This window comes from Octodon degus, unplaced genomic scaffold, assembly GCF_000260255.1.
Source record: "Octodon degus isolate 3935 unplaced genomic scaffold, OctDeg1.0 scaffold00113, whole genome shotgun sequence".
Lineage (NCBI taxonomy): Eukaryota > Metazoa > Chordata > Mammalia > Rodentia > Octodontidae > Octodon > Octodon degus.
In genome coordinates this window covers 161321-180089 of record NW_004524689.1, presented here as the reverse complement: position 1 = coordinate 180089, position 18769 = coordinate 161321, and the positions used below count along the sequence as shown (strand labels likewise).

Sequence of the window (18769 nt, the reverse complement as noted above, 5' to 3'; positions counted from 1 at the left end):
AGGGGCCAGAGATGGACACTCAGCCTCCAACCCAAGGAGCCCAAGAAACATGTTTATTATTCAAGTTGGCTCATATTGCTGTGTAGGGTCTGAGTGCATATGTGTGCTCAGGCCCAAACAAGACCCAGAAAAGACACCAACTGCATACAGGACACAGGAAGGAAGGAAGCCTGCTTTGTGCCCTTCCTAGGAACGGTGCTTGGCTGGGCCAGGTAAGGGTGCTGTGCAAAGCATGGCTAGGGATCTGCACCTGTTTTAGAAAGCCTTCAATCCCCTCCTGCTGCTAATTCTGGCTGCTGAACCCTCTGTAGGGAGTGTCTACCCTCATCATTCCTGCTGTCTCAGGCAGGAGTCTGGAGGGCTGCCTGGTCCTCACAGACAGAAGAGCCACATTTGGACAGTAAACATATAAACTGGTAGCTGCAGTTCTGCTTGTCCATCAATAAATAGTGAATCAATAAATAAACAGCACACACATAAAGGAACACCGAGGAAAACGAACGCAGACATGGACAGATGTTGTAGGCTATCCCTGGTGGGAGCTGTGGATCCTGCCCCCAACATACAGTCAGGGACAGGGAGGTGCAGGGGCCACCCTGTGGGGCTTAAGGCATGTAGGGCCTCTGTGTGGTCCGTACTGCAGGTCAGAGGCTGGTAGAGGACACAGACAGTGTAGGTGAGGATGGTGGTGGGAAGTTGAGCAGCTCCAGGACTGCCACACCCACACTGCTGCGCCGTGTGAACATGCAAGAGGCAGCCACCCATTTGTTGGTCCTTGGGTTGTATTTCTCAATGGAGTTGAGGCTGGAGCTGCCGTCGTTGCCCCCTACAGCATAGAGCCATCCATCCATGGCCACCAAGTCATGTGTGCTCCTGGGGGTGGGAAGACCACAGTGAGATCAGGGGCTGGACCAGCAGGGGAAGGAGGGAGAGCAGCCCCAGCCCCCACCCCGAGCCCATTCCTCACAGCACATGCCCAGCACTGCCCTCTGTGGTGGCTGGAAGTGTCCACTGGCCACCCCTGGCTGCGAACCTGCGGATATTCATGGGTGCCACACTTTCCCATGCGCCAGCCTTGGGACTGTATCTCTCTACTGAGTTGAGACAGCTGGTGCCATCATTTCCTCCTGCCACATACAGGGAACCTTCCAGTACTGCCACACCAGCAGAGCTTCGCCTGCTCAGCATGGAGGCCACGGGACTCCACGAGTTCACCTGCAGGAGAGTACAGGTTGGAGGGTGACCCAACAAGGGTATCCCTCCCACTAAGAGGACCTACTTCAGGGTGGAACGACCCCAGGGAGCACAGGGGAAGGGTGGTCATCATTGGGGTGCATTATGCACCTGGGGCTCATACTTCTCCACAGTGGCCAGGTGTGAGGAGCTGTCATAGCCACCCACGGCATACAGGTTCCCATCTGCAGGAAAACAACATACCCTGGTGCTCCTGCTGAGTGTGGGGTGGGGGCAGGCAGAAGGGCAGGTGCATAGAGTGCAGGCGCCATTACCCACCGAGTGTGGCCACACGCACGTAGCGCCTCCTGGTGCTCATGGCAGCAATGGATGTCCATGTTCCCATCAGGGGGTCATAGCGTTCAGCACTGTGGGCACCAGAGAGCTGCCGACCATCAGCAAGGATAGAGAAAGTATCCTCCCCCAAGGGCCCGTCCTCCTAGGGAGTGCTGAAACCCCCTGCTGCACATCATAAAATTCTGACACTGGAGCCCTACCACAACAAACAATAAGACTTCCTGGGTTACCACGGGGTAACCGTGGGCATGCCTGTACTTCATGGGGGTGCCTGCACCATCCTGGGCATCCCCCTCCCCACCCGAACTAGAAGTCTGGGGCACAGAGGAAAATGGGGAGAAAAGAGCCTAGGCTCTGGCGCTGCTATGGTCTGAAGTGAAGAAGGCTTGGGGACCCCATGGCTTGGTCAGGCAGGACTTGTTCTAGGCAGACATCACAGCTTCACCTCCTGCTCCTAAGCCAACCCTGTGAGGCCACTGGGGTCTCAACCCCTGTTATTACCTGTTGAGGCAGGAGGCCCCGTCATAGCCACCAGCTGAGTACAAAAGCCCATGCAGCGCAGCTACACCCAGGCAACTTCGCCTTGTGCCCATGGACACCTCAGGCTGCCATGTATTGGTCACGGGGTCATATGACTCCACAGTAGACAGGTCTGAGGTCCCATCATAGCTAGGAAAGGTTTCCATTACTGATCACAGTTGGCCAAGCACACATGTACAGAGCCCCGCTCACATGTATCCTTTATGCTTACCCGCCCACAGCGTATAGTCTATTCCCAACAGCAGCAACTCCCACCCTGGCTCGACGTGTAGACATGGAAGCCACCACATGCCAGCGGTCAGTTCGGGTGTCATATGCTTCACAGTCCCCATGAATGGCAAAAAGGCTCCCTCCACCTAGTGAGGGGTGAAAGGGCAGGAGGGGCCTAGGTAGGCAAAAGAGCTCTAGAACAGCTGAGGGGCAAGGGCATGGGTCTCTTATGACAAGACACAGGGATTGGATCACACTGGTGGGTCAGACCCCACAGACCCTTGAGAGGCCCCTGGATGAAGGAGGAGGGAAAAGCAGGTCAATATCAGCTAGGCTAGTGCTGGGCATGGAGATGGAAGGCCCAGTGCAGCACCATGAGGAAAGAGGGGCCAGGTGGGCATACCCACAGCAAAGAGTACAGGGCCAGCACCCTCACAGCGCCGGGGCCGAGTGCGGCTGGTGCCTAGGACGCCCCTCTGCTCCGGCAGCAGGTGAAACTTGAGAGCTTCGATAAGCAAGTCTTTGCAGTCGGGGTGATGTCGTACAAGGCTCTCAGCATCCACATGGCCCAGAAGAAAGTCACGGCTCAGTAGAGGTAGCCGCACACACTTCATAAGCTGGGGTGGGGCATGCCAAGGTCAGGGAACCCCCTAGGCACACTTGCCCCAGGGCTGAGAGTTCTAGCTCAGAAACCCTCTGCATCTGCAGGATGGGATCTCGAGCTAAGTGCCTGCCCTTCTCCTATGGGTCCCTGATGGGGCCAGGGAGTACATGAAGAATACCCAGGTCTCAGTCACCCGTGTTCCTCCCAGACACCATGGGAGCCTCAGCACCTGGCCTTACCCGGGGGACGTGCTGCCTCCGAGTGTCCACATCATGTTTGACCCAGCTCAGGACTGCACGGTAGACATCTTCCTCTGAAGGCACATTCAGGCTGTCGCTAGAGACCAATTCCAGCACCTGGAGGTGGGGGCCCTCAGACCTGAGACCTGGGGAGGGTCCTTGTGTGCCCAGGGAGCCCTGAAGGTGCCTGGGAAGGAGGTTCCAGTTGGGGGCTCAGTGTTCCTACAGGGAGGTGCCAAGCAGGGTCAGGAGCCAGACTTGGTTTCTGGGGGAGCCTAAATCCAGTGGTCACAGTGATGCAGAGCCAGGAAGTACAGATTACAGGCACAGACATTAGAACAGAATGGGTTAAAGTGTAGACGGTAAAGGTTTAGTAGAATCAGAAAATGGGGACAAGATTTACGGGTCCCAGGATGGTCACAGTGTGGATGTGGGAGGTGAGAACAAGGGTTGTGGTGCTGGTTGCTGGGTCCTGTTGTCTGGGTGGGGCCAGGACATAATGTGGGCTGCATCCCATCTGGCACGTTACCTGCTTCAGCGGCAAGAGCATGAACTCCTCAGTCTTGGCCACGTCCACGAAGTGCTGCAGCACGTACCTGTGTGCTGCCTTTAGCAGGTCACTGCATGAGTGTGTGTCGGCAAAGCCCCGGATTCCTAGGCAGTTGGAGGGGTCCAGCTGACTCAGCAGGAACTTGCAGCAGGCATCTCGGACACCGTTCAGCTGCAGGAGGCTGGCAGCAGGTAGCAGTGTCTGCAGGCACAGAGGTGAAAGTGAGACAGGAAGGTGCCAGGGGAGCACAAAGTAACTGAGAGGGGAGGGCTTGAGGACACAGGCTTGGGGGGATGGAGAAGACCCCCTCAGAAGATGGCAACAGCCTCACCTGCACATTGCCCTCGCCCACTACAATCTCAGCTGTGTATGCAAACTGCACCAGTTGGTCTAAGGCCTGAGGATCGATGTCATGCAGTGTCACATGTGTCTGTCGGCTCTCACTCATCTCATCTGTGGGGACAGGAAAACAGGGAGTCAGCCTGGTGTCTGCCTGCTGGCCTATAAAAAACTCCATGTGCCACCCAAACAAGTACTTGCTTGTGAACATGGCGTGGAAATAGGGGCTGCAGGAGGCCAGCACCACCTTGTGTGCGCGGATCTCCTTGGCGGCCACATGCAGGACGATGTCACACAGGAGACCACGCTGCCGCATGCGGCTCATGGCTACGAAGGCGTCGTGGTAGTGCCGCTTGGAGTTGTGGGCCACACTGTGGCCCTCCCGGCTCAGCAGCTGCATGGCACCCTCCATGGGGACTGTGCCCCGGGCCTGCCTGGGCCTCGCACGCTCTGCCTCCGGTCTGCAGGCATGCATGGCTAAGTCAAGTGTGCCCTCCAGAGCTGTTCATCCCACCCTTTGAACCTGTAGGTATAGCCATCACTCCAGCCATCTCATCAAGAGCCCAGCAGCCCATGCACATCTCCAGAGAAGACACCTTGCCACTGACCCCGCTCTCTCACTCGGGACCTCCTCTTTTCCAAACCCCCTCCCAACTGGTAAGGCCGGGACTCTGCGCTCTGACAGTAACCTATCCAGCCTCTCCGACTACTGCAGCTCCATGAGATTCATGCTGCCGCCCCACTGTCCACCTGCCCATCCCAAGGGGCCGCAGACCCCCACTCCGCTCCCACCGCTCTGCGCACCACTCTCCAGGTGGACCCCAGGTGGCCGGAGACTCCAGGCTCCTAGGACCGACTCCGGGCTCGGGCTGCGGGGCTTGTCCCTCCGCCCACCCGCCCTCTCCCCGGCCCCACTCACGCAGGCGGCGGTGGCGGGGCCTCGGGCCCCGGCCCCGGGCTGCCGTGCTCTGGGCTCTGCGTCCTGCCGGCTGGGCGCTCACCGCGCGGCTGCATGAATTTGGCAGTCAGACCCTCCGCCGAGCCGCGGAGCGCAGGAGGTGCGACGCACCGCCGACGGGAGGGTTGCTCAGCGGCTGTGGCAGCAACCCCTGGGCTTAGCGAAGCCACCTTCCTAAGTCGCTGTTTCTCGGTGCCGCCCGCCCCGTCTCTGGCACCCCCCCTTTCCCCCCAACGCCCAGCCTCTGAGGCTGGTGCAGGTCCCCGCCCAACAGGGTTGCACCACTCATCCAGCCGCGCCAGGCCTCGCTCTGGGCACTGCTGGCGGTGGGGTCGGGCGGACTAGGTCCGCGGACTCTAGGGGAGTCTCTCGAGCGAGGTACAAATCCGGCTGTCTGGGCGGCGGGGTAACACGGGGATCTGCACTCACAGTGTGGACCTGTCCGGAAGATATCAGGGGAGGGCAGCTTGGCTACCCGGCGTCGGATCTTGGGCGAACTTTCTGCGCAATATTACGGGCTGCGTTTCTGTTTTCCCTATGACCCCTTTTGGTTGTCGCTATTGACTTGTCAGCTCTCTTTGCATAGCACTCCCTTTTGTCTCCCTTTTATTTTGTTTCTTGTCGCTACCATGCATCAACACAGTGGGCTGCGGGCAGGGCTGGGCCGGACGCCCTGACCTCGTCTTCCCCGGGTGGAAACCACTGTTACTCAGTCTTACAGAGCTGCTAACGGCTGTTAGGTCCTGTCAGGCGAATGCGTACTGCTGCTCAGAGATCCAGTCCAAGGAAATAGGTTGCGATACCGCCCTCCCACCCGGACACCGCCGGCGCCACGGTCAAGGAACCGTAGAGCCATTTGGTGGGGCGGGGCCAGGCTTGGGGCGGGGCTGGCCCAGAGGAAGTGCGGCTAGGGCTTGGCATTCTGGGATCGGAAGTGCGGCGCACGCGGCGCAGTCGTCGTCATGGCGGCGGCGCGTGGCCCCAAGAGGTGTGTGAGTACAGGGGCTGCGCGGCCCTTGGGTTGGCCCCGGTACCTTGTGGGATCTTCTCGCTCTTTTCCTGGGGCTGGGAGTAGCGCGATGACAGGCAGCTGTGACCTTCACTGTGACCCGCAGGCGTCTGGCAGACCTGACGGTGGATGAGTTCCTGGCTTCGGGTTTTGATTCCGAGTCTGAGTCGGAGCCCGAAGAAACTTCAGAGGCGGCGACACAAGGAGCACGCGAACGCGGAGCTGCCCCGAGCTTGTGTGGTCCGGACCGGGGTGCCTCGGCCAGGTGAGCGGGCATCTCCTCCAGCCCTAGGCGCGGGTCGTTGGCGGATGGCCGCTCGCGGTGCCTCCCTCATTGCCTTCTCTGGATGTGCGTATACCGAGGACCGCTCTTGACCCAGGAGACCTTTCTCAGACTTGTGTAAATCTCGGTGTGTATCGTGTTAGGAGGTGGCGCTGTGCTCGGTATGGTAAAACAGAAGAGGCTAGAGTGATGAGAGTTGCAGGCCTTGTTAGACGAGGCAGAGGAGTTTTGGGAGGGCGACGTTGAATGAGGATTGGGGGAGCCAGCTGTGTAGGCAGCAGAGCAGGAGCGGCAAAAGCCTTGGGATAGCCAGGTGTGGTGGTGGCACGCCTACAATTCTAGCTTTCTTGAGGCTAAAGTGGGAGGATTGTTGCCAGTTCGAGACCAGCCTGGGCTACACAGTGAGTTCAAGGCCAGCCGAAAACTGTATAGAGACCCTGTGTCAAAAAACAATAAACAAAGCAAAACAAAACAAACTTTGAGGTGAACCAGGGCTATGGGCCAGGTCCTTAGAGATCTCATAATGGGATGGTAAATCACCTCAGAGCCCAAGCACTTAAGGGGAAGGGTTGTAGGTGGCAAGGGTGGAGTAGGGGGGCACTTGCAGTATTGAGAGACATGGTGGTTTGAGAAGGGGCATGTATATCTTTGAAGGTGTTGCTGTTGTACACTGACAGCAAGTTCAGACAGCTGGGGTAGAGCATGGATGGGTACAGAAAGTCTGGAGAGAGCAAAGATTGAGATTCATTTGTGTGAACAGTATTAAGAGGCTAATCTGAAAGAGATGAGCCTGCTCAAAACTTAATGCCCTGGGAATATCCTTGTTTAGTTATTGGTTGAGGGAGCAGACTAACCGTGTCAGAGAACACCAGCATGTTGGAGCTCCCCCCCCCCCACCGCCCTGTTTCTCCTTCTTAGCAGGCATAAAGGCCGTGCCTCTGAGCACAAGGATCAGCTCTCTCGGCTGAAGGACAAAGACCCTGAGTTCTACAAGTTTCTGCAGGAGAATGACCAGAGCCTGCTGAATTTTAGTGACTCAGATAGCTCTGAGGAAGGAGAGGAGCAGTTCCACTCCCTGCCAGATGTACTGGAGGTGAGGCCTGGGACCTTGGCAATAGGGGCACTGTGCCTGGTACACCCTGTCCCAATTTGGCCCTTCTTTGTCTGCTGCAGGAAGCAAGTGAGGAGGAAGAGGAGGAGGAGGGGAAAGATGGAGACAGAGTGTCCAAAGGCCTTCAGGGGAAGAATGAACCTGTTCCTGTGACCCTTGGTATGGTTGAAAGGTGGAAGCAAGCAGCAAAGGTGAGAAGCGGTAAGGGCTGGTCAGCTGCCTGTTACCTTTCTCTTGTTGCTGGGGCAAAATACCTGATACCCAAAATTCAGTAAGGAAATGTTTATTTAGCTCACAGCTTGTAGAAGTTTCAGTCCATACTCTGCTAGCTCTAAGGCAGGGTGGCACATGGCAAAGGGTTAAGTTCATGGTGCAGAAAACAGCAAAGAGTAAGGGGAGGAGCAGTAGCAGCTGCCTTTTTCCTTTCTTTATAAGCAGGCTACCTTGGGGTGAGTCTGTAGAACTCATACAATGTCCATACCCTCCTCTTGCATAGGATGAGGATATTTACACAGTAAGAACCCCAGCTCCCTGCTGAGTCACTTAGACTTCTAAACTTTTCAAGTTGACACAGTGCATCAACGAGCACAACATCTAACACCCCCCACCTCTGTCCTTGCCTCATATGTGGTAGCCACGACTCTGAAGGTAGGAAGATGTTTCTCTGAGCAGCAGTAAATAATCTCATGTGCTCTTTCTGAGTGCTGCACTGCCCAGGCAGCATCTTCTCCTGGAGTCAGAATGCAGGGGCTCTGTTGCTTCCTGAAATCAGGCCACTGTGGGTGAGGCATTGTGTTCTCATGTCTTAGGGTTTTCTATTTCTGTAATGGAATGCTATTGACAAGGTAGTTTATAAGCAAAGTATGTTTATCGGACTGTCTCTGTCCCTGTCTCTCTCAACCAGCCCCAACTTTTCCTCTTACATAGCCACTAATGCTATCATAGGGATTCCATACTGATCACATCATCTAATTCTGTTTATCCCTCAAAATGTCTTCTACTTTGAATCTGAGTGTTCAGTTTCTAACAACATGTGGGCTTTGGGGGACACTTTCAAACCCTAGCATTTGTTGACTTGCTGGAGCCAGGCTTTTTCTGAGTATCTCATGTTGGTTTCTGCACAGAAAGGAATGGAGAGATCTCCAGATAGCATTTGGAGCTGACTGTGGTCCTTGGTCTAGGACTCTTTTAGCTCTTTCCCCTGGGGCTCCTGAAGCGGACTTCTATGCTTCCAGAATTATAATAAACTTGTCTGCATTTTTATTGCCGATGCATGCCTCAGTGATCAAGCTTCCCCCTCTTCATTGTATTTGAGATGGGGGAGGGGGAGAGGCTCCTCTCTCTGAGTAGGTTCCTGGAGCAAGCTGCCCCTTGTGCTTTCCCTTGGGGTCTGCTGCACTGCCAGTGTTCTTGGTCTCTTGTCCTTACAGCAGCACCTCACTCCCAAGCTGTTTCATGAAGTTGTCCAGGCATTCCGAGCTGCTGTGGCCACCACCCAAGGAGACCAGGAAGGGGCTGAGGGCTATAGATTCCAGGTCTCAGACAGTGCTGGTAAGCAGAAACCAGAGGCCGGGGTCAGGCTTGATGGCATGTTCAGTCCTGTGAGTGACACCTGTATCCCTTCCTTGTAGTGTTCAATGCACTGGTTACCTTTTGTGTCAGAGACCTCTTTCGTGATCTTCAGAAGCTGCTGTTTGGAAAGGCACCAATGGACAGCACCAGGTGAGAGGGTGGGTACGGTAAAAGTTGCTCTACAAGAGAGGGCACAGGCTTACTGGCCCTGAGTGGCCCTTGGGAAATAAATTCTTGCTTAGAATTTCTTGGGAGCTTAATATCAGCTTGGTATTTTTCTTGACTTTTCCTAAACCCAGACTTGTTCTCTCCTTCCTCTGTGGATATATGAATCCTGTCCATGCTCCTTAACATCTGCTTAGCCTGTTTCTGAAAGGTGTGTATACACATAGGAGCCTAGTTGGTTTGTGCATTAGTTGTGAAAGGTCTTGAGGTAAGCATAGTAAGTGAGTGTACAGTGGGAGTCATGGTGGGGCTAGGAGGCTGTGCCACCTCATGATCTTGAGGCAGTAAGGGTCTGGAGAGTTGAACTAGTCCTATTGGTTCCTTTTCAAAGGAAACAGATGATGTTAGCACTTGGAGGCAAGGTGGGGAAATGGCAGCATGAAGGCCCTGCCCTTGGTCCTCGTGACCTTTCTGCAATTTTCACTGAGCAGCTGATATGGGACTCAGCCTTAGAGACTCAGCCATAGTTGCCAGGTGTTCAGTGTTTGGGAGGCCTAAAGGCCTGGGGTTTAAGTGAAACTGAGTTTGCAGATTTGTGTGGCTGGATAAGTAGGATATGTAAGTCAAAGACACCATCCTATTGCAGTGAGTGGTATGTGGTTTGGCTCCAGAGGCTCTGGAGTGCTGGCTGCAGAGTTCAGGTGCAGAAGGTCAACGGGTCCCAGAGGAAAGTTATGTCAGAGGGAGGCAACCGGGCCTGAGAGTCCTTCAGGGAGGCCAGGAGTCAGGACACTGGGTGCAGTGGCCCTGTGGTTTAGCCATGTAGGTGGCTGTGATGGGCTAGAGCTGCTTCTTGCATGCCTCAGTCTGGGCCACCCATGAGAAGTTTTGGTAAGCCTCTGTGTCTGCCAGCTGTGGAGTCATAAGCTTTCTGTGGAGAGAGGTGGGGATCTATGCTTCGGCGTTGAGGGCACTGCCGGGCAGGTGTGACTGAGATGGGCTGAGGCAGCTTCTGTTTTTGCAGGATGCTGCAGCCATCTAGCAGTGCGCTCTGGGGGAAGCTCCGTGTGGATGTCAAGGCATACCTGAGTGCAGTCATGCAGGTACTGTTCTGGCAGCAGTGGAGGATGGGAATGGGAGCCTTTGTCATAGGCAGGAGGCTGGCCATTCCCATGGTCTAGCATTTCTTTGTGCCTCAGATCCAAGTGAGTTCAGGCTTACTATCTCCTCTATTTCCTCAGCTGGTGACCTGTCTGGCAGAAGCCACAGTGTTGGCAGCAGTCTTGCAGCATATCAGCCATCTGGTACCATACTACCTGACCTTCCCCAAACAATGTCGTGTGCTACTCAAGGTGGGCCCCCCACATGTGCTGTGGTAAGGTGCACAGGCCACCCAGTTGCCCTACTGCTGGCCAGGCAGAGTAGGCAGCCGCCCCAATCTTGTTACATTCTCCACTGGCTCTTCTTCTCCCATGGCATGGCTTAGGGATATGAGAATAGACCCCATGGGGCAGTGTGTGCTAATGTGTTGGGGTTATTAAATGTGCTTGTCACTGTAACGTCGTGTATACTGATGTGCACACATGATAGTCAAGGCAGAGTCTCAAGGTTTTGCCCTTATGGGGTATGATCTGACCCGTTCTACACTTTGCTTTTTCTCTGTTATGCTTACACGGCTTCTCTCTGACATGTAAATGGGTGTTGCCACAGAAGTTCCTGTGGCAGGTGACCACATGAACTTCTGGCTTGGCTTGAGAAAGGTGTGCTGGCCCTGGCAGGGTCCTGGGTGAGGGATGGGATAAGCAGCAATGTGCCTTCTCCTTAGAGGATGGTGGTTCTGTGGAGCACTGGTGAGGAGTCCCTGCGGGTGCTGGCCTTCCTGATTCTTGTTAGAGTCTGTCGACACAAAAAGGACGTTTTTCTGAGCCCTGTCTTGAAGGTACACATATGTCTATCAGTGTTGGTGCTGGGAATCGGCTTGGGGGGCCTAGCAGTGTGCCTTTGTGGCTGGTGTTCCTTCCTGAGCCCTGGCATTGTGGCTGTGGATAGAGCCAGGCCCTTAAGTCACAGTGTCCTTGCGGGAAAGTTGTTGTCGGTAATGAGAACAGGAGCCCTGCATCTTCTTGGGTTCCATCTGAACTCTACCACTATGCATGCAAAATAGAAGCAGGTCTGAGATCACAGCCAGGATCCAAACTCTGCTGCCTAGCTCCAGACTCAGGGTGGCCCAGCCAATCACAAGGCCTCTGGAACCCCTTCCTAAAGCTTTGATAGTCTTCTTGCCTGATCATCAGCTTACCCCTTCCTTATGCACCTTTCTTACAAGACCCGCTGGGCTGTGCCTGAAGCTGGTGGGTACATATGTTGGGCACATGTATGCAGACTGAGCAGCCTCGGGAGCCTGAGTTGGGGGGTATGATCTTGTGCATCTCTGAGGGAAAGAGCCAGGGGTTGGCAGATGGCTTGGCTCCTCTGGGTAGTGAGTGCTCAGGTGGCCTTGACTGAGGTTTCTGTGGCAGCAAATGTACATCACATATGTGAGGAATTGCAAGTTCACCTCTGCCAGTACCCTACCCCTCATCAGCTTCATGCAGCGAACGCTGACTGAGCTGCTTGCCCTGGACCCCAGCGTCTCCTACCAGCATGCTTTCCTCTACATCCGCCAGCTGGCCATCCACCTGCGTAATGCCATGACCACTGGCAAGAAGGTACAGTCTGGCCCCTCCCCATTCAGAAGCTCAACACAGCAGAGGGTTTCCCTTTCTGTTTTTTTTTTAAATATTTATTTATTTTTATTTATTACATTTATTTATTACATTTATTTATTGTGTGTGTGTTTGTGGCCAGCTCAGCCCACCAGGGGGCGGGTCTGGCTGGCATGTGGTGCTGGGGATCGAACCGCGGTCCCTGTGCTTTACCAAGCTTGTTTCAAGTAGGTGCTTTAGACCACTGAGCCATCTCTCCAGCCCTCCCTTTCTGTTGGAGGAGACAGCCTTGCACTTTGTTGGGGACTGTGGGCGAGGTAGGCACACAGTGCTGCTGTCAGGGAGCTGGGTCTCAATGTGGAATTCATTCTGACCAGGAGACACACCAGGCCGTGTATAACTGGCAGTACGTCCACTGCCTCCACCTGTGGTGCCGCGTCCTGAGTGTCCTTGGTTCCAGTGAGGCACTGCAGCCCCTACTTTACCCCCTTGTGCAAGTTGCCATTGGCTGTATCAAGTGAGTCCAGGGTACGGTTGTGTGGGCTCTATGGGGTGAGGACTCTGGATAGTGCCCTTGGTGACCAGGGCTCTCATGGGTCTGACTGTCTGGGGCAGGGTCTGGGGTCCTCCTGCATTGGAAGAGGGACCAGATTCATGGCCATTCACTCTTTGGTGAAGTGAGGTAGTCAGCTGCACAGCACTTCTGTCTCTGGGACTCTGGTTTGGTGTGGGTGAGGGGCCATGTGCCTTTCTGGCCAGCAGGGGGTGTGTCTGTCCTCCTGAAGCATTCCCCTGAACCTTAGAGATCGGCTTGGAAGGGAGACCAACCATGCAAGGGAGGAAGCCCCCAAAATGAACTGCCCCACACATTAGAGTGAAACGGAATTAAAACCTGGGTTGGGTTTAGTCCCTAGTACTACCCCCACCCACATCTCCTAAGAAAGGTATCTCTCTAGCCCTGTAGTGGATAAGGAGGCAGGTCCTTAGGTCAGAACCTGAGTTGGGTATCTTGTTATGCCCTATTCTGTCTGCTGTGCATACTGTGGCCTATTGCCCAGTAAAAGTGAAAGGCCTTCCTGCAGCTTAAGCCATTTTAGGGGGCAAGGGTTGGAGTCAGCGGGGCAACCGAGGCTGGCATCGTACAGGCTGTGCAAACCTGGCCCCTGCCCTTTGGACTTCACTGCTACAGGCTGGTCCCCACTGCGCGCTTCTACCCACTGCGTCTGCACTGTGTGCGTGCCCTGACACTGCTATCACAGAGCACTGGGACTTTCGTCCCTGTGCTGCCCTTCATCCTTGAGGTGAGTAAACTGCATACTGCATATGCTCGGGGGCCAACTGCCCTTCAGTCTGCTGTGAGGAATCCATATGGTTGTCCTGAGTTTGTCATCTTCCTTGTCTAGGGTGTAAGTTTGTGAGCATGTTCTGCTTAGTACTTTGTCTGCTGTCCACTGATCATGGATGTCAAATATGTGCTCCCAGGGTCGGGCTTCAGGCTGCCAGCTGTGTGGTTAGGGAACCATCTCTGACCATGTAGGTGTTTGCTCAGAAATGGAGTGAGCAGAAAAGGTAGGCCTGAATCCCAGATGGTGGCTGTATGGCCTCTGAGGGTGCTGCCTAGACAGTTGTGTGCATGAACACATGAGTGTTGCTGGGTTAAAGAAAGGCTGGAGTGTGAGGTACTCCAGAAGTTGCCATCTCTGTGTATTCCCTCTCCTGGGGACATGTCAAGGGGGAAAGAAGGTTGCCATTCCCATTCTGCTGATCAGGCTGCTGTGCCTGGTAAACACTCCTTGGATATCACACCTGTCTGTGAGAGCCACCAGCAGTCCTTTCCCAGTTCTGTGACCCTTCTGTCATTGCACTACCCTGAGGGCTTCCTGTCCTGCCAGTGGCTCTGGTTCTGTCTCCTCAGGTCTCATCCTCTCCTATGGCATTGTTCCCTTTGTGTGCATATATTTGGGGCAGTGGAGGGGCTTTACACAATAAAGGTGCCCAGGTTAGACTCAAGCTTGCAGTTTCTCCTTCCTCAGCCTTCCCTGAACTATGGGATTATAAGGTTGCACTGTCATACTCAGCACATCTTTCCCTTTTTTCTTTCACTTAGGGTAGCCCTATGTTACCCCTGCCTTGGCTCACTCTGTTTTATGTAGCAGGGCTCTCCAATACTCAGGTGTACACGTCTCTGAGAAAGCAGACGAAGACTGAAGCAAAACTGCCTACTAGGTGTCACTGCCCTGCCTTGATGGGAGGGAAAGAAGGGAGTGTTGACTCAGCCTCCACCCAGCTCTCTTCTTAGGCAGAGACAGGGCATTGCTTTCTGCTGTTGTCAGTGATGCTGTCCAGCACCTGCCCTGCTGAATTAGATCTCCTGTCCCTTCTGTGGCCCACCTCCTAACACTCTGCACGAGTTTTGGGCATCCCTGCTTTACCAGTGCTGGTGTAGGGTCTCCTGGTGGTTGTGGAGGGTCCAGGCCCACTCCCTCCCCTTGGGAAAGTTTTGATGCCCAGCTTATGTTTTGTGGAGGGCATACGCCTCCAGGACCATCTGAGACATCCGCTGTCACATCCCTGTATATGGTGGTCCTTTGTTATGGTGACACCCTCCCAGCAACCAGGATGTAGTTGTGCCTGGCCTCTGGAGAGAGGAGTGAGCAGTGGGTGGGCCCCCTTCCTTCTTGGTCTCCCTGTGCTGATCCTTACAGCCTTCTATCTTTGAGGGAGCCTCAGGAGCACTGCTCTACCCACTAGGGCCACCCAGAGGCCAGAGCTCTGGAAGACAGAATTGGAGGGCGTCTATGGGCTTTAGAGTCTCTCTTGTATCTGCCTGCTCAGCCTGGTGATATCTGAGGATGGGCTGGGTGACGTACCCTGGGCGCAGGTTTTCCAGCAGGTGGACTTCAATAAGCGACCAGGCCGGATGAGCTCCAGGCCCATCAACTTCTCTGTGATCCTAAAGCTGTCCAGTGCAAACCTACAAGAGAAAGCCTATCGGGTAAGGGAGGCTCCAGGCCCAGGGAGAGCATATGGCTGTGCTCAGGTGGGGTTGAGATGGACAGGAGAGACCTGCTGGCAGGGACCTTACAAATCTCCTGGGTCAGGGCCCAGGGGCTGTTTAGTCCCAGTTCCTGGGAATCTTGAGTATGGCTTGGTGGGTGGGTGGGGCACTTCCTTATACTTTGTCCTGGAGACTTGAGTGGACTCATCAGCTTGTGCCCAGTCCCTTGGTGACCTTAGTCATGTCCTGCTGCCTCAGGATGGGTTGGTGGAGCAGTTGTATGACCTTACGATGGAGTACCTGTATGGCCAGGCCCACAGCATTGCCTTCCCAGAGCTTGTACTGCCCACCATCCTGCAGGTATGTTCCTGTTGCCTGTTTCTGTTTGTACCACAAGCACAAGCCAAAGGAAGGTGTCCTGGTCCAGTCACACAGGGCCAACAGCAGAGCCCAAGCAGTTTATGGACTCCACACTGGCTCTCCTGCAGCCACAGTGTAGTGATCATGTTCACAGGGATATGGGACCCTTAGGGGAACTTTGGCGGTGGCTCTGGGTGAAGGGTTATCAGCTGTTCAGGTTGGGGTGGGCCTGGGTGACACACTGGCCCTTCTCCAGGCTGTCCGAACCTGCTATAGCACAGAACTCTGAACCTTGGGCAGGGCTGATCCCTTGCTGCTTTTCCAGGTGGTCCTAAGGGTGGAGTTGGGATTCTCTTGAAAACTCCCTCTCTGCCCACAAGTATCTGCTTGCTCTCAGCCCAGCTACTTTTCATGTCAGGTAGACCTGTACCTCTCACAGGAGTGGGCACAGCTGTCCTCTTCTGTCCCTGCTAGGTGGATCAGCTCTGGTAGTCACAGGCCTGCTGGGAGGGCTACTGCTCATACCAGTGCTATTCCTGGCTCAAGCCCATTCAGACACAGGTGTGTGTGCAAGGCAGCAGTTGTATACCTGTAACTGTACATACTGACCACCCTGAGTCATGGTCACACTTGGTTTGTGGCATGGTCTGTCCCCCCGTTTTCTTGGCTTGATGATGCCTGGTAGTCAGGGCACTTGCTTCTGGGCTCAAGGTCCCAAGTTTGCAGCTCTAGAGTAAATTTATTTATTTAAAATAAAATGCCAAGGGGCTGGAGAGATGGCTCAGTGGTCTAAAGCACCTACTTGAAACAAGCTTGGCAATGCACAGGGACCGTGGTTCAATCCCCCAGCACCACATGACAGCCAGCCCCGCCCCCTGGTGGGCTGAGCTGGCCACACACACACACACACACACACACACACACACAAATAAATAAATGTTAAAAAAAATAAATAAAATAAAATAAAATGCCAAATAGTAAATACACACTGTACATTTTGCAGGTTATGTGGTTTCTCACAGCTGTTCTTGGGTCACTTCTGCCCACAGTGCAAAAGCAACTGAGAAGCAAATGCGTGCTGTGTGTAGTGGAGCTTTATTTACTAGACAGGCAGTGGGTAGGATGGGGCCATTAGTGGGGACTAATTCACCCCCTTGGCCCTGCCACCCATTTGTGGGCACTTGGGTCTGAAACGGATTTCTGTTGTGCCTATTAGGACCGTGGGTAGCTAAAGTGGGTCCTTGGCTTTGGGTGCAAAGTAGCCCTGTGTGGGTGCTGGCTGAGCCCCTTCCCTTCTGCAGTTGAAGTCCTTCCTCCGGGAGTGCAAGGTGGCCAACTACTGCCGGCAGCTGCGCCAGCTGCTGGAGAAGGTGCAGGAGAATGCAGAGTACATCCAAAACTGCCGCCAGAAGGTGTCTTTCGGTGTATCCAACCAACTCGCAGTGGTCAGTTGGGAGACACATCTGAGCAGGGCAGGGAGAGCACTGCCTGAGAGTACTGGTGCATATGTGGCTGAGGTGTAGGGGTGTGCCGGGGGGGAGGGGGAGGGGGACATGACCTTAACCAGCCCTAATCCCCAGGATGCTTGGGAGAAACGGGTCCGGGAAGAGGGACCCCCACTTACCAGGTACTATAACCACTGGCGGAAGCTGAGGGACCGAGAGATCCAACTGGAGATCAGTGGCAAAGAGCGGGTATGTCGAGGCCTGGGCTGGGTGGATGGGTCAGCTACATTCAGATCATGCACACTGGCATGACTTCAGGCAGAGAAGATTTTGCTTCTGCCCTTCCTTAGTTTGGAAGCTGGGGGATGGCTTCAGCGAGGTAGGGAAAGGCTATGGCTGGCTGACCAGACTGTGAATCTATACTCAGTTGGGGGGGGGGGGATGGGTATAAAGTCTCATGAAGATCTGGCTCGAGTTAGGGAGCTTCTTTCCACTTCTCAGTTGCTTATTAGGAGTGGAGGTCTCTCCTCCAACTTGTACCTGCTGGGTGGGTTGAGGGTTCTGAGGAAGCAGAGTCACATAGGTTATCCTGTAGGTACCAGGAGGGCAGGTGGGAGGGATGGGTGTATGCCATTGGTGTATTGTCTGACCTGGCATCAGAAGGCTGGCCAGTGGAAAGCAGCTGAGCAGGGCCCTTGAGACAGGGGCTTGGCTGGGAGGGAAGCCACTAAGTGAGGGAAGTATAGGACATGGGGGTTGGGTAAAACGTGGCAGCTATTCACTGTCCACAAGCAGACCTGTAGGACCTGGCTCAAGCTTTGGGTGAGCTGAGGTGGGAAGTAAAGTAGCATGGGCTAGGTGCTCAGCTCCCACCAATAGGACTGGCTTGTTTTCCAGCTGGAAGAGCTGAATTTCCCAGAGATCAAGCGACGAAAGGTGGAGGACAGGGAGGAGGACAAAAGGGAGTTTAAAGACCTCTTTGACCTGGATAGTTCTGAAGATGAAGTAACAGATTTCTCAGAGAGAGGTGGGCCTGCACTGCTTCAGCATGTACTTCTGGGGAGGGGCAGGCATGAGGGGGCCCAGATCTGGCTTGGTGGCGCAAACCTGTTTCTTTCTCTTAGCTGCTGGGTCTCCCAGGGATTGTGCAGGGCCTTGCCTAATCTGTCACACTCTCCATTTATGTGTGGGTGTCCATTTCTCTAACCCAGACCTGTGGCCCAGGTGGGTGTCCAGGCGTGGCTTCGGGCCTGGTTCCCCTTCCTGCCCAGCCATTACCACTGTGCCTTTGTGGGTGGGCCCAGGATGGAGGAGTCATGAACACAGGCTCTTGGTCTCCAGGGACGGCTGCATCCCTGAGAGGTCAGCAAGAAGCAGAAGTGGAAGAGGATGAGGGGGATGACCAGGAAGAAGAGGAAGAGGACAGCAGTACCTCAGTGGGTGAGTGGCTCCCAGGGTAAGGAGACTGGCCTGGAGCCCATCTGACAGCTGGTTGCAGGAGGGTGGCTCTAAGTTAGGCTTGTGCTCCTCCTTGTGATGCCAAGCCAGCTGTTCTGTTCTCAGGGCCTGTGGCAACCAGCTACAGGCACCAGTAAATTAATCAGTGCTGTGATTAATTGGTGATGAATAACCTCCAAGACTGGCTTCTTCATGGTAAAGCAGAATTTATGTAGGTTTCTCTGCCTGCAGGTGGAGGTTCAGATGCAGAGGCGGGGCTGGTCCCTGGTGAGCTGTGGCTGCTGGCTGAGGGGCCACAGGATGAGCTGGAAGATCTGCAACTCTCAGAGGAGGACTAGGTCTCCTGCAGCGCCCCAGAGGTTCTGAGGCCAGTGTCTGTAGCCTGAAGGGCAGTCAACAGTTACAGCATGGCACAACAGACAATGAGGACTTCGCTGACCTGGAACAGGAATTGGGAGCCAGCATGGTGGATTCTGCCTGCAGCCCAGAGGAAGACCAAGCCTGCAGGCAGGTTCTCTGGCCTGTCTCCTTGTCTTTGGTTTGTCTGCAGATCTCTGCAGTTACCCTTGAGTCTTTGGAAACTTGCCCTTCTCAAGTCACATGTTTTTCCTTTTAAAAATTCTTAGTGTTTTTGCATCCAAAAACAAAAGGAAAAAAAATGCCTGGGGATGGGTAGGGGACCACATATGGAGC

The 18769-nt window shown here is 54.5% G+C and overlaps 2 protein-coding genes across 6 annotated transcripts; one reads left to right on the top strand and one right to left on the bottom strand.

The window, feature by feature from the left end:
* Window positions 1–30: 30 nt before the first annotated feature.
* On the bottom strand, window positions 31–5612 carry Klhl17 (kelch like family member 17). Of its 3 annotated transcripts, XM_023699453.1 has the most exons (13): window positions 5400–5612; window positions 4932–5020; window positions 4214–4473; window positions 4005–4126; window positions 3653–3874; window positions 3124–3240; window positions 2684–2897; window positions 2282–2426; window positions 2032–2199; window positions 1513–1601; window positions 1345–1418; window positions 1034–1215; window positions 31–873 (listed from the first exon to the last, which is right to left on the bottom strand). In XM_023699453.1, exons 3-13 carry the CDS (start codon window positions 4422–4424, stop codon window positions 645–647), a joined length of 1773 nt encoding a protein of 590 aa, XP_023555221.1. In that variant the 5' UTR covers window positions 4425–4473; window positions 4932–5020; window positions 5400–5612; the 3' UTR covers window positions 31–644. The 3 variants fall into 3 exon arrangements, with proteins under 3 accessions (XP_023555221.1, XP_023555222.1, XP_004639633.1); XM_023699454.1 differs by lacking the exon at window positions 4214–4473; XM_004639576.2 differs by lacking the exon at window positions 5400–5612 and having other exon boundaries at window positions 4932–5135.
* A 256-nt stretch (window positions 5613–5868) lies between these two features.
* On the top strand, window positions 5869–18695 carry Noc2l (NOC2 like nucleolar associated transcriptional repressor). Of its 3 annotated transcripts, none has more exons than XM_023699447.1 (19): window positions 5869–5958; window positions 6086–6244; window positions 7184–7355; window positions 7436–7564; window positions 8804–8924; window positions 9005–9095; window positions 10135–10213; window positions 10352–10462; window positions 10936–11049; window positions 11630–11818; window positions 12193–12332; window positions 13005–13116; window positions 14697–14810; window positions 15072–15173; window positions 16475–16618; window positions 16754–16867; window positions 17516–17645; window positions 17960–18058; window positions 18308–18695. In XM_023699447.1, the coding sequence occupies exons 1-19, from the start codon at window positions 5933–5935 to the stop codon at window positions 18412–18414; spliced, it is 2253 nt and encodes a 750-aa protein (XP_023555215.1). In that variant the 5' UTR covers window positions 5869–5932; the 3' UTR covers window positions 18415–18695. The 3 variants fall into 3 exon arrangements, with proteins under 3 accessions (XP_023555215.1, XP_023555216.1, XP_023555214.1); XM_023699448.1 differs by having other exon boundaries at window positions 7181–7355; window positions 8807–8924; XM_023699446.1 differs by having other exon boundaries at window positions 7181–7355.
* Window positions 18696–18769: the final 74 nt, after the last annotated feature.